The sequence below is a fragment of the Coenobita brevimanus genome, chromosome 8, assembly GCF_032717465.1.
Source record: "Coenobita brevimanus isolate Jiangsu-jjx chromosome 8, ASM3271746v2, whole genome shotgun sequence".
NCBI classification, from domain to species: domain Eukaryota; kingdom Metazoa; phylum Arthropoda; class Malacostraca; order Decapoda; family Coenobitidae; genus Coenobita; species Coenobita brevimanus.
In genome coordinates this window covers 12,588,474-12,604,112 of record NC_136961.1, presented here as the reverse complement: position 1 = coordinate 12,604,112, position 15,639 = coordinate 12,588,474, and the positions used below count along the sequence as shown (strand labels likewise).

The window sequence follows — 15,639 nt, the reverse complement described above, 5'->3', positions numbered from 1 at the left end:
GAACACCCAATTTAAACATTTCACTACGACGCATGCGCTACATAAAGCCCTTTGAGCCTGTGGTAACTTCATCGAGAAAAGTACTTCGTACAGTAAAATGTGCATCAAACCCGTGAAAGGGTCAACAAATTGGACATGGGAGGGTAAATAGTACCTCTTCCACAGAGAATTACGATGCATAATACACCTAAATGTTCTCTTGTACGTTATTTTTATTGCATTAATGCCGAAGCAGTTTGCATCTATAACGTACAAGACGATACTGGGTTGTAATGTACTGAGTTAATTACTAGGGAAATAGCATACCGAAATCTCCATAATGACAGAATTAGACCGACTGTTTTACCTTAGGTGTGAAGACATTGAGGTAGAGACAGTCCTCACTGCCATAATAGTCCCTCTCCTCTGCTTTGCGGTTGGTGGTAAATGGTTCGATGCCGAGCTGTAAACATGGATCAGGCATCACCGACCCGTCTCGCACACCCGACCACTTCTCACCTGGTTCTGGGTCCTGGAACGGGTGGCTCATCACGATCATCATAGAGCAGGAGATCGATTGCATTAAACTGAATGAAACATGCAATGAGGTTTGAATGACTCTCCTTTCTTACTGGTCAAATCATCCTTCTAATTTGACTCCACACTTGGCCATTGACGTATCTTGAGGTTACAACAAATGTGCTATACAACATTTGCACCAAAACTATGTAATGCTATTGGTATTTAGAAATATTTCAACACAGCCTTAGGAAAGTTAAAGTGAGAGTCTTACATTTTGTCAGAGCCTAACACCTTTTATGAGATTTGGTATGGAGATATTCTAACTCTTTTGAAGGAGCAGTACATCAGCATACTAACACTGAAAGTCATGTTAAGCAACATTCTATCAGTTTTTAAAATACATTATGGTGACATCATAATCCTTTTTGAAAGGGAATTCTAACAATATTCCAACACTTGAAGAGGCCAGCTTAGCAACATTCTCACTCTTTCTGACAGCAAGTTAAACTTCGTTCTAGATACTGACGGTCCTGGACAGTTAGTGGTCTAACACGACGGCATGGTGTACCTTGAAGCGTAGGGATCCGAGGGGAGGCTTGGCGAAGGGTATGCCGTAGTAGGAGTAGAATGTCCTGCCCTTAACCGCCTGCTCCACCACGCCAGAGACGTGCCCTTGTTTGGTCTTCAGTACCGGCGCCTTGCCAGTCCCTCCTACAGCAGCCACCAGAACTAGTAGCGCCGCCACAAGGATACCAACCCTCATTGTTCCTCTTCTTTGATCAACCTGACAAAAACAAAAAAGAAAGAAAAAAAAGTGAGTGGTGCACTGGGCCACTGTAACTTGGCCTCGAAGTACCATGTCTCCACCATGAATGTTGGGACTCAATTGTCCTTTCCTCGTCGTCAGTGCTGAGTAGCGTTTAGAGATTTACATTTATTTATGCTGCTAAAAACGATAAAGTGCTTTCCAAAGGTGGTAGAGCCAGATTACTGTTTTATTCTGCCATTGAGCAACAAGAAATAAGCAGTCAATGAACGAAATTCTCACAAAAGTAGAAACCGACAAAATGGAACTATAATTCGATTGGCTAATTATAAATGTTTCTTTGGCTCCACAAGCAAGAGGAATTGTATTGTGGAACATGTATTTCTAGCCAGGATACAGGAAGATGATTTTCCTCATCTGAGGGAATATCAGGAGGCCATCGGGTTGAAAACTGCCTCGAGTAACCCCTGCAACGGTTGAATTTCCCTCGTGTGAATAAATTAGTTTGGACTTAGCCTGCAGAACTACCACAGTGCGTTCATAACTGGGAAGAATTAAATACACACACACACACACACACACACACACACACACACACACACACACACACACACACACGAATATGAAATCAAACACACACTACAAATCTGCATGCAATACGACCAGACATGAGGGTCAGTGGTGAATTATGCTGGAATTGACTGGGAAAACAGGCCTACTGGAACTGAAAGAGATTCGATAATCTGATATGAACTGATGTTATGCTGGATACAGTTTTCTTTTACGCGGCCAGTTATGCATTATACGTATTTACAAATGTGTGCCTCATTTTTTATTATTTACGAATATCCTTCCAAGTTTTAGTGTTATGCTTTTGGTGTAAGATGTATGAGGTGTCTTACTCCTATGGTTTTGTGGCTGGATGGCTTTTGCCCGGTTAACTTGTATCTAATGTTATCTTTCCAAAAGGTATTGATCCCTTTTTACTCTTTGTTCTTCATTGCTTTAATACCGTAATGAATCTTTGTCATGAATATTAAACATTAACTTAACTGTATATAAACATAGCCTTAACCTCCTATCTTGTAGCGTAACCAAATGATAACATGTCAGAAAAAAAAAGAAAAATCTTTCTTATTTTTAGAGCTACCTTCGTATACACCATATATGTCCCCTTCCACGCTATGAGAGGCTATTTAACTCAGGTAAGGGTGTGTATGGGATTCTGAGACTGCTAATACAGGTACCATTAACCCCCTTATGTGTGTTCTACTTCAGTTAATGTCATCCCATTACATTTCACTGACCCAAAGGTGCCTAAGTGTTGATCTCTATATATCATATTCTGTTTTGCCACTCACTAACGCCTTCACCACGATGACATCTTAAATAATTTATCCTTGTTACATCACACAAGTGTATACAGCTTTAGGGAGATAGTTAATGCAGGCTATATTCTGACTCTCCAGTTAGAAGTCTCTACAGTGCTGAGTATAATCGCCAGTTGGCAGTGAGAACAAACAAAATATAATTATGCTACTCAGTAAGTTAACTTCTTGGTGTAAATATGTCTTTTTTTTATGGTTCTTGCTGTTTTCAGAGGATTATATCTAGCATAGCATAGATAATAAAAACGCATCATGCAAACAACATTGTTTTTTTAAGTCACCTTATATACTAATTTTCTCCAGTGCTTTATCCCAGTTAACTCCAAATGAGTGTATTCAGCTGACAGTGAGCAACAGGAACCTGAGACTGTTGATATGGTACCATTACTACAAATGACATTAAGCTTCTCATGGTCGACGTAACCCTTATATTATTACTCTGCTAACGCCAGGAGATTTTACTCAGCTGAGAATAGAGCCTAGGTATGTTCATACTAATATCATTGACCTTTTGGTCAGGATCACCGTTATATCCTCCCCCACCTAACGTCAGATTATTTCATTGAGCTGAAAATGAGTCAAGAGTCCTGGAATTTTAATATTTCTTATATTCTTCTCCACCTAACTTATGGCAATTACATTGAGTTCAGAGTGAGTAATACTATAGCAAATTCTAGAGATGTTAAGCCAGTGAAGCATAATATTATATATATTACCCCTTCCGTAACGATTTACTTAGCACACAACACCTCGGTATCCCTTCATATGTTACTGATGAAATACAGAGAATAAGTAAGTAAGAAGTGGTCTTACGAATACATGTCTGGGTCATATATTTAAGAGCCACGGCTTGTCTCAGTGGCCTGTGTGGTACCAGGGATTTAAACCCAATTACCTCCTGAGTTTGAGTGACGTTTATTTATTTATTTTCTTTTTTTTTTTTAATTATTGGTACCAGACTCTTCGATTCAACTTCGGACGCGTCCCTAGTACTAATGGCATTTATCAACTTTTTCTCCGATTCCCACACATCATCGAGTCTCTCTTAACCCTAGATCAGCAACCACCGGCCACATCTGGCCAGACAAAGTTTAAAAGCTTGGCGCTATGGCGCCATTTTGAGAATTCGGCTCACCATCCAGGTAGCTTCCTCTTTTGGCTTGTACTTTCAAGGTGCGTCTGGGTTGCTCGTGTGTTTTATTTCTCTAATATATTGAAAAAGGCCACACGTGGCCATGGTTGCAAACAATGTTTGTATGGTGATTTTTTTGTGTTTTTTTATTTTTTTGGTAGTTTTTTCTAGGCATTAACATGACCATCAAGGGAGATGTCTGGAATCAACGTATCCTTGTCGGCAACCCTTGAGAAGGATGCAAAAAAAGTTATAGCCAAATATGTTACGATAAGTGTAATTTTGACAGGTTTTTAGTGCCTTTAGAAAAAAAAATACAATAAAAAAAATTCCATACCTTTTTTTTTTTTTTGTGCCAACATTTTCATTAGTCTTTACATGTGATAATATTTTTTATAAATGTGCAATGCATATAAGTATTTTTTTTTTTAATTCCCAAATCTAGCCACATGTGGCCGGTGGTTGCCGATAGCGTTAGTTGGGCATGGTTGCTGATCTAGGGTTAAGCTGAATACCGTTGTCTGGAGATTGTTATAGTAAGTAGATGTGCAGCTTGTGGCTGTGTATTCAGAGAAAACATGACAAATGCATAACCAGTCCTGTGACCTGTATGCCAATTTGAAAAAAAAATAATAATAATACTGCATGATAACGGAAGCTAGTATCCCGATTCAGCAGCCACGTGGTCGCAGTGGTGGCATATGTAAATGGATGATATCCCAGGATACACTCATTGAGCAGTATTAGTAGTAGCGGTAGTAATGGTATTAGCAGTAGTAGTAATAGTAGTGGTAGTATCGGACGGGACCCTTCTCAACAAACAGTACTAAAGTATCAAAGGAATATCTGCCTTCTTTTCACTTTTTTCCGAGAATAATTAAATTGGAGGGGAGTGTTGACTTCCTCTGAAGATCATTATTGGATAATCGTATATACTGGAAGATGTACTGAGTACACAGTCGACCTCATTTAGGAAGTTTCATTTTAAATCCATCAAATTGTCATGGGGAATAAAGGTACAGACAAACAGAGACAGGTATAGGTTGAATCTCTCGCAAAGGTGTAGGGCGAGTTGACGAAAGTGATACTCTAAGTCTACTGATACCAAGTCGGTTCACTTCCTTCCAAAAAGGCTTCAAGCTCGCGCAGGAGGTGGAGCATTGGAGTGACGTCGACTGGCTCTCAGGGCTTCCACTTTAGGGTAAAATACCCCATTTTAGGGGAATCGGGCCCTCTTTAGGGTACAGTTTAGGGTAAGCTTAAATTTTGTAAAATCTAGGGGAATCGAGCAAGTTTTGGGGTGTTTTTGTTAATTTTTAGGGTATTTAATAGTCTTTTTATCAACATGACTAAAGTTAATACCTAATTATAATATGTGGTTAGAAAAAGTAGGCTTATTGATGTCTGCCATGAACTAAGTAAAAGAAAATGGGTCTGATCAGACCCATTTTATGTGGTTGAGGACGGTTTTCTTTCGACGCGGAACAGCTGAGCTCGTGTGGGGGGAATACGAGGTAACGTAATATTTTTTTTTCTCTTGTCTTCTATACTCGTTACATTTTCTCGACATAAATGTTTCACTTTTATTAATATATGTAGACACTCTTGGCATAGTACACATGGATGACAACTGTCACTGCTGTAGTCGAAATTCGATATATACTGTGGACCTAGTGATCTACCACGGTATCAACATGTGGAGTGTTTTGCCAGTCAGAGTACGAGTGGAACAGTCTTATATATTTATTTGTGCACATAATACTAAAAAATGAAATAGCATTTACTGTGAAGTGTGTGACGGAAGATGTACTGCACACAAATGGGAGATTTAAAATTATCATCTCCACCCCCAACACAATTACGTGACTTTGATTCGTTTTTTTCAGTATTTTAGACAATTTTAAGACAATTTCCTACTAGGGCATTTTTACCGCAAATTATTATTTTACTCTTGATAATAAACTAAAGTAACGTAACCTAACATTACCTTCAAGAGTAAAAAATAATAATTTGCGACGAAAATTCCATACAAGAACAGTGTCTTAAAATTGTCTGAAATACTGGGGAAAAAAAAAAAAAGGATCAAAATTTCGTAATTGTTATTTGGGGTGAAATGATAATAGAACCAAAAACTCATTCCAGGTGATGAGTATGCTAGAGAAGAGTCGTTGTGGGAATGATACCAAAGAAAAACTACTTCATTGTGATGTGTACTGTATAACTGTACCTCTTTTTTTTTTTTTTTTTTTTTTTTTCAATACAGTACTTGAGAGTGGTGCATCATTATGGGTAATGCAAATGTAGCTTTTTTTTTTTTTTTTTTTTTTTTTGCACTACCAAGTACAACCATAATTCATGAAATAGTAGCACTGGTAGCTTGAACCAGACAAATACATATGTACAGTGGGTAAATTGTCGGAAATACACCGAACAAGCGGACACCGAAATCAATATGCTCGTTGCTGAATTTAAGCAGTTCTAAGCATTTTCTCTTAAATAAGCATTCGTCGTAAATGCTCTTCTTCGTACCTGGTACATAAGAAAGAAGGTGGGGGGGGGGGAGTCTACGGCTCCTATCTCAGTCTTTCACTGCATCTGATTTAAATTAACCTAACCTAACCTATCCAAATTTAATCTAACTTAACCAAACCTACGGTAATTTAATCTAGTCTGGACATAGATTGGGTAACAGATGGAGCTACGAGCTGAACAACCCCCACTCCCACTCCTTGTCTACTAGCTAAGTGCTAAAAAGTGCATATGCGACGGATGTATGTAGAAGAAAAATTGATTAAAATTTCTTAAACTAAATGATGAACATAAGAAATTCACCCAACGTTAGTTGGGTTTGTTTCGTTTCGTTTTCAAAGGCTCCATCATGCTTGCATGCTTCGGCCTTTGTCACCTAATGGCGGCTCTCCATGCTGCACGATCCATTGCAGCCTCCCTGTTCAGCCCCTTAACCCTGAGGTCACACTTAATGACCTCGTCCCATGTCTTTCTCGGTCTACCCCACATAACCCCACCCCCAATTTTAACACTTCTCACATTCCTCACCCAATTATCATCCCCCATCCTCTCCACATGTCCAAACCATCTCAATCTACCTCTCCTCATTACAACACCAATACACTCCAGTCCCATCCTACCTCCCAACTCTTCCATCGTAAACCCAGCCCCCCCAGACCTTGCACGCAGGGACACACCATACATCCACCTAATCAGTGTAATTTCTGTACGTTTGAGCCGGGGAATATCCTCCTCCTTTACTGCCCAGGTCTCACTGCCATACAGTATTACACTTCTAACACATGCTGCATACAAAGACCCCTTAGATTTCCTGCTTTTAGGCCTATCCAGGTGAATTTATTTACTTCAGAAAGAAATAATGGTATTTTAAGTTCATGTGTTTCAAAGGTGATACTGTTACAGGTGCTTATATTTGTTGTCACTATACGTTGTGTTAAATAGTGGCTTATTATTATTATTAAAACATAGTGCTCATATCTACATGTAGACGTTTACTGTAATCATTAGATTTCCTCCTGTTAGGACTGTCCAAGTGAATTTATATAATTCCAGAAACAAATAATGGTATTTTAAGTTCATGTGTTTTCACTGCACTCTGTGATAAATAGGGAATAAATGATATTATTATTATTATTATTATTATTATTATTATTGGTGGTGGTAGGAGGGGGTGCTCACCGTCCACTCAATGCAGTGCAGCTCTCGGGTGTCTCCCCTTTCCTCTCTTCCTTCCATCCTCTTATTTCCTCTTCCTTCTGCCTACGGGTGACTTTACACTCTCTTTTGCCTTTCTTTCTTTTCGCTTCCTTCTGCTTATTTGTGACTACACAGAGCAACAAGCCAAATGGTTTCTTTTACACCAGGAAACCGTTTACTATGCTGGGTGGTAACCATATAGCCAAATTATGGAGCCTGGTGGTTTAGTGGGTAATTAAGGCGCTCCAATCGGATTGAGCCGGTGCAGGTTTATATTCAAGGGGTGGTTGGGATTCATTGCTCACGTAATGCCACTCAGGGATGAGTGAGGCTGGTCACTCTCATCTTAAATGTCGGGGTAAACTTGCCTAACTCTTACACTTCTCTTGGGGCAACATAGGATTGGACGATGGGTGGATGGATGGACTATTATTATTATAATTATTATTATTAAAGCATAAAGGTGCTGATATCTACATGTAGGTGTGTGTGTGTGTATATATATATATATATATATATATATATATATATATCACAAAGTAAAATTTTTAGGGTAAAATTCAGACTTTTAGGGTATTTCAGGAAGATTTTTAGGGTAAAGGGGACTTTGCTCGTGGAAGTCCTGCTGGCTCTGGCACGGCACGAAACACCAGCTCTCAGCAGGGTTACCAGATTGGCGGTTTTCCCGCTAAATTTGGCTTGTTTTTTTTTTTCTACTTAGCGGGATAATTCGTATATGGCGGTTTGGCAGGGAATTTGGCGGGTTTGTAAAAATGTGCTGAAAATGATAGAAAACTGTTTTCAGTGAAATATATGAAACCTCCAAACTGCCAACTGTCATCATTAATACTAAAATTGGCAACTACAACAAGCTACCGTTTCCTCATCCGCAGCTTACTTTCATGTCCATAATTCGTGATCACGTTTGAATTATTTTGGTCTGTGTGATTGTTGTGGAAGCTTCAACCCTGATCACCAGATGTTGGAGAAGTTTACATCTGGTATATATCAGTAGTTTGAATGTTCGCACCCTGCATATAATCAGTATGCCTGTTCATTTTTATATTTGTTTCAGCTATTAATTGCATTAGATGAGTACTGTTTAAGTAGTTTTTTTTTTTTCATGCAGTAAGGGAGGAACCAAAAGAATGAAAGCATGGGAAATTGTTTCTTCCAAGGAAAATAAAGAGAAAAAAAGGAGATACAACTTTAACCTGCCCCATCCCGTCGACGTATGGGTACATTGCAACGATTTGCATTTGCCAGTCCCGGCGACGTACCAGTACGTCGTGCAATTGCAAGGTCCCTAATTTGCACAATTTTCAATTTTCGCACGTGATTTTTCGTATGTATACACGGGACACCTTCCTCTATTCCTCTACAAGATGCCAAGCAGGGACAATGCCTTACACTGCATAACCTCCCCCCTCCCCCCCTCATACCATTGTCTTGGCAAAGGACCTGTTACCAGTGACCTGCCTAGTAAAGATATTCAGGGCCAGAGTGATTCCCCAATCGATGACAATGTGGAGGACAATGTTTACATAGCATTAGAAGAAGAAACAGCCAGAAATAATGATCAGGTAATGTGGCAAAAAAGGTCAGGTATGGTGATTAGTTAGTGAGTGAAACAATGCTTATAATGCCTTTATTACTGCTTGAAAACCAATATACTCACATACTACATATACATTCGTACCAAGTAAAAAAATAAATACCGTTTATGAGTGGATAAAATAGTTACCCTCCCATAGAACTCGTTTTCTTTGGTGCCAGCATGTTAGAAAACCCACTCAGGTAAGGAGGAACTCCTACCTGGATTGGGCACTTTAAACCTCAGGTGAGCGATTTCTCTATGAATTTTCGATGTTTCTCACCAAAAGCGAAGGTTTTAGCCAAAAAAAAAAATTTTGAAAATACCTCGGGACTGGGGGATGTCGGAGGTGCGGAAAACCTCGGGACGTGACGGGTTAAGATTCGTCTAATTCAAGATACCTGAACACATTGCATTTAAAAGACTGGAGGTCATAGACAGAAGGAAAAACAGATAGAGGAAGAGAGTTCCAGAGTTGACTTATGGTGTATATAAAAGACTAAGAGTAACCGTTAATTCTTGCATCAGAGAGTTAGACAGTTTTTTCCATCATTTGCTAGGAAATTGAGATTGATTTTGAATTCCGCTATTATAAACACAAAAACTGCTTTGGGTTGCGATTTTTGGCGGTTTCTAGGGGTATTTGTCTGTAGAATTTGGGGGGATTTTGGCTGTTTTTGAGCCGAGTTTTGCGGGGAAACCTGACAACAATCTGAGAACCCTGGCTCTCAGTTGACTCCTGACCATGATGGAGGGTGGATGGTTACTCCACTACTCAGACCATGATATTTTTTTTCGGTTCGGTGAAGTGACAGAAGGGACTGAAATGTAAAAAGGAAGGTGTGGGGGTGTGAGTAAAGCACTTCTTCCCCTGCATCGTTTTCCCTTGTTATAAATGTTTAATTTGAGTCTGTGGTTTTATATTTTCTGTTACTTAACCCAACTGACGTCACACACAAGCCACGCCTCCCTGCTCCCGGATGGAAAGTGAACCAATTTGGTATTAGTAGACTTCGGTGATACCATCCTGTTTTGCAGGACCAACTAAGATAAACTGTCTCTGGGCTGAACACGCAAAGATAATGGCTTGATCTTTATTTTAATCAAGCTCTGTGTGGTAAGTTTTATAACATCGATCCTCTTTTCGACCATTTTGCATTCTGTACTGATTCGTACTGCTACCAGACAATAAAATTAAACACGATGGGCCACTGCTAATTAAGTTTTTAACAAAGGCACTAATTAACGCCTCCAGTTTTGTCCTCGGAGCAATAAGGTCACCTGGATTTTGCAAAAATTAGTACGTCATGGGACTGAAGGGATGAAGATAGGATCTCTAGTTGTGAAGTGGTAAAGGAAGGATATAATTCCTTCACATTGAAAATTCTCTCCCAGCTTAACGTTTTAATCTGAATAACATCGTATTGAAGGAACAAGAATTAAGCAGCCTACATATTAGGGAGAACGTCTTGACTCAGTGCCTGGTGAGAAAGTAATCAGTTTTATGTGCACAGTCGGGGACAAAATTTCGCCTAATATTTCACCCTGTCTACATGTCACTTCTTCTGCTGGCCAATATTCTTGAGCTGAGAGAGAATAGGATGGGTAGGTTTCTATTTCAATAGATTAAACAAAAAATAACATTTCTAATTATCACTTGCGTCTGTTAGCTAAAATTTCGATGCTGGCAATCGTTATCTTTCTTTGTTCATAAATACAATACAGGTAGTTTATATAATATTTTACCTCGTGTGCTTGCTATTTTCCCCTGCTTGCTAATATTCTTAATGTGAGAGAGGTTTGTCATGTTTCTCTACCGGTAAACGATCCGTTTTGATTCGATACGACAAAAAGGAGTGTGAAAGACGCGCCCTAATTGTGAGGTTGAAGCAGTGGAATATTACAACTTTTATACGTGACTATACTTTTGCATCTCGCTTATGTTCCATGTTCTTTATTTTTCTTTTGTGATAAACTTATTGCTTCTTCCTCAACTCTTTTAACCCAGTGATGGATATGTATATAACATTCTTGCTGCCACCAAACAATTTTATTCAACTTAGGACAGACTTCTGATAGTGAAGCGGTTAATGAAGGCTATACCTATCTCCTACAGTTCTAAAAGTCTCTCCTAAGCAGAATCTACTATACTGAATGAAGAAAGTGAAGAGAAACAAAATGTCAATAGCATGTGACCCTCTGATCTTGAGTATACATCGTTGCCTCAGAGATAAGTGCGTTGTATTTTTTTATCTTTCCGTGTCCTCTCATCACAAGATATTGGCCACTTCAGATAAGAAACACATGTACTTTTTTTCTGTACCGAAAATGATTAATGCTGATGTTGGGTATGAAGAACAGAGCAGTGTCACACATTAACAACACTGACTGTTGGCCGCATTTATGAAGGATCCTAACAAATTTTTACGGCAAGATATTTTTCCATGATAATTAGTGACAGTCGAGGTATATAAAAACTGTTTGCATAAACTTTGCTTTATTGAGCGAAGCCGAACAGACTATATACCACTTGGCAATAGGTACAGTCATAAACATTAATAAAGAAACGAGGTAGTCAACCACCAAAGACAGGTTAATCGCACACGTCCACCCCCCCCCCCAACTCCCTCACTATACCCTCACCAAAGCACTGACTTTTTAGGCTGATGGATCGGAGAGCTGACGCTTAGCTCACTCCAGTCTTGCTGCGTGAAATGCTACTTTCTTAATATCAGCAGTATTGCCATGTACAAAGATCGACCTTCATTTTCATGAGAAGTAATTACTTTGAAGTTATAGCAAATATCAGTTGAATGACCCCACTGTATAGTGTTTGGCTTCCAAATATTCATCCAAAGCCTTCTATACAATATACAAAAATTCAAGCAACAGTGACATGTTATATTAATACTAGCCATATAAGTCTTATCATCTGGAAAGCCACATATCCACCCACCCACTCATTCACCTACCCACTCAACCCATCCAACACAACCCACCCGACCCACCCTGTCGACTCACCCTTCCCAGCCACCTGGACAACCCACCCACCCCACCGAACCCGCTCATCCACCCTGTCCACCTACGAATCCCACCCACCCAGGTCAATCAACAACGCCATCAATCTTATCCACCCAACCTCCCATCATATCCACGCACCTCTCTCACCCATCCTATTCACCCAGTCCTCCCACCGACCCACCCGTTCTTCCACATGCCCAACGACCCTTCTTACCCAACCCCATTCACTCAGCCATCCCAGTCATCCAGTGGAACCCCACTGATCAACCAAACCCACCTCATCCAACTCTAACATACCGACCCCTCCCAGAACGCCCACCAATCCAGCCACTCACCCACCCAGCTCATCCCACGCATCCACTCACCAACCCAGCTACCCTTACAACCAACCCAAAGCCACTCAACACACACCATCTAACCAACCCACCTCACCCTCACCAACCGTCCTGCCCATCCACCCTAGTGATGCACCAGTTCAACCACATCCACCAGTCCAACCTCATCCACCCCACCCACCCAACCAAATGTCTCCAATACACACACACACACACACACACACACAAAGAGAGAGAGAGAGAGAGAGAGAGAGAGAGAGAGAGAGAGAGAAATTGCTTGTACGGCTGAAGTCAATAATTCATTTACACTCATACAGTAGGTATGCCAAATCCTAACCAGATTTTGGTAAGTTAACCGTCTCCTGATAGGAAAAACTCTAGTATTCTACTCCTGCTATCTGTCTGTCTATCTGTCTGACACTTAAGTCACGTAAAGGGTGACAAACGAATCGTCTACATGCCACCCTGTCTTCTGCTACCAGGCTGCCCTCTCTCCAACTCACACTCCCATCTCTCATGTACAGTACCACTCTACCCAGTCCCTCCATCTCATCTTCGGCCTCCAGTTCCCCTCACACCAGATGATTTTCTTTAGGTGAGAGCGAGTCAGGTGCGTCGGGATGACGCATAGCATTGCAAGAATCAGATATAATTTCCTCTATATTTTGTATTTTCTTGCAGTCGTGTGGAGAGGAATAAGAATGAGAGACTGACTCAAGTACCTATCTAAGTGTGATGGAAGAGGAAGGGGAAGAGGGAGACTAAGGGTGAGATCGGGGAAATGGATTTGAGCGGTATATGAGAGAGGGGTGTGTGAGTAGGAGAAAGGACAAACTGATGGCAGAGGAGAGGGTAACAGGGATGCCATTCATATGTGGTCATTGCTAATGGGTTTAAGGCGACTAACGATGGATGAAGAAATTCTTACTGTTACTTATTCATCTTAAGACGACATCTTATCAGTCTTGGAGGCAAGTGAAGGCCTTATCTAGCATCTCTTACTCGACAAGTTTCCTAAAGGAGAAAGTATAACTATAAAAACTAATATTATAATAAAGAAAAATTATTTAGTTACCAATATTGTCCAGGAAGATCAAGTTAGCTTAGGTTAGCTTAGGCTAGGCTTAGTCAAGGTCGGTTAGATTACTATGAGTATTTTGAGCTAAGATAGGCAGTTCGGGCGAGGCTAATTAACGCTGGGTAAAAGTTAGGCTGCTAGTTGTATGTGTGTAAGAAGGATTTCTGAAGCATGTGATCATTATGTATCATGTGAGATCATTCTGTAAAGCTGCTGACTACACTCTATAATGTGTGATGCAAGTTGATCAGTTCAAGTAACCACTGACGTTCTGCAAATAACCGTCGTTTTTTTTTTACACCCTCGCGATTTAATGTTCAACCGTAGGGCTATAATAATTACCGATGCTTCCCTTCACCTTCATGCACTCAGTGTTAATAATATGTTTATACAGTAAAACTTACCTGGGTGGGACTGTGTCGCAGTGGGATGGGGTGCTGCTTGTGGGTGTGACTGGGGAGAAGTGGATGTGATTGCACTGGCACTCTCAACCTCTGTCCTGGCGATTGCATATGATGCCGCCTCTTATTGCTCTCTCTCTCTCTCTCTCTCTCTCTCTCTCTCTGTTTGTCTATATATGTATCTGTCTAGTTGTCTTGTTACTAATATTTCATTTTTATTTATAAAATAAGGACATATCCAGTGCTGAAAAAGAACACTTACATTGATCCTAATGCTTTATGACGCAGTTACAGTACTTTGGTAAGTACCTCAAGTGTTATAATTGCTTTTATTCGCTCCAAATTTTCCAGCTTAAATTTATACTCTTACCTTCACTACAATGTCTTATTATTATTTTTTCTTGCAGTACTCACATGATATTATTAGGCTTTGAGGAGACTGTCCCCGTGAAGATGCCAATTAAGGTTATATCAAACTCCACAGGTTAGGAAAGTCTGAATATGAGTAATCTGTGTGGAAATAACCGGAATAAAGTCACTAATACTTAATGGATTGACGGGACTTATCTTTTCCTACATGGTTTATTTTTTAATCTCACAGTTAATAAGAGCGTTCAAGTAGGGAACAGGAAATAATTGACAGCACAGCAGTGACTATCCTCATCTCTTCCACTCTCCAATTCTTTATTACCCCACCAGGGGTGATCTAGCCCAAGGTGAGGCAATTTCGTTGAGACATTTTAAGCGAGTGCCAAGCTGCTCTTCCCTGAGTAACATTATGTGTGTGCAGCAAACGCCCCAAAAGCCTGATGTGCTGACCCTTATGGTCAGAGTGTATAAATCCACTACACCATCAAGCATCTGTCTGGTTAAATGTTTACCACTCAGCTATGTAAAGGGTTTGTTGGCGCTGTACGAAACTTTTTGGTTAAATCAATCTAGTCACCTGAATGTACTAGTAGAAATAAACCAGATGAGTGGATGATACACATCATTTTCTGAAATTCAGAACCAAACCGCTCGCCAGACGTGCAGTATCTGATTGTCAAACCTTGGGTGACTGACAATCAGAAAGTTCTTCCTCGCCTCTGGCAACTGGTGGTGAAATGCATAACACGTCCAGCTCAAACGTGGAAGACCAAGAGTTTGATTCTCACGCCATGGTCAGAGTCTGGGACAAAGTTTGTTTCCTCCTTTTCTAGTTCATCCAGCTTAATGATAATAACGATAGTAATCTATCTATTTATTGCCAGACGCCTTAATCCCGTATGGGATGGCCACAAACAAATCGCCTCCAAGTCGCACTGTCCCCCGCCATTTCACTGCCCTGCTCCCAGCTCACACCCCACTCTCTCATATACCTCTCCACTCCATCCCTTCATCTCATCCTTGGCCATCCCCTCCCTCTCTCCCCCTCCACCTCAATCACATACACTCTCTTCGTCAGTCTCTCTCTCTCTCCATCCTCTCCACATGGCCAAACCACCTCATTGTGTTTCTCCTAACGCTTCCTACCACATCCACATCCACACCACAACTCTCTTCTCTTCCTTATTTGTCAGTCTGTCTCTCAGTGTGACTCCACATGCTCCTCCCAAATAACTCATTTCCACTGCTCTCACTCTAGACTTCTGTCCCTCCAATAACGTTCAAGCTTCACTTTCATACGTTGGAGCTGGTATCACAGTACTGTCGTG

The 15,639-nt window shown here is 40.5% G+C and overlaps 1 protein-coding gene across 1 annotated transcript in view; it reads right to left on the bottom strand.

Annotated features, from left to right (window-relative positions):
- LOC145406626 (venom carboxylesterase-6-like) overlaps positions 1 to 1,264 on the bottom strand; it is a 91,718-nt gene extending 90,454 nt beyond the window's left edge. The window contains exons 1-2 of the mRNA XM_080277705.1: positions 1,070 to 1,264; positions 339 to 511 (exon numbers count right to left, since the gene is read on the bottom strand). Coding sequence (XP_080133831.1) covers positions 339 to 511; positions 1,070 to 1,264 — 368 coding nt within the window. The remainder of the gene's footprint in view (positions 1 to 338; positions 512 to 1,069) is intronic.
- Positions 1,265 to 15,639: the final 14,375 nt, after the last annotated feature.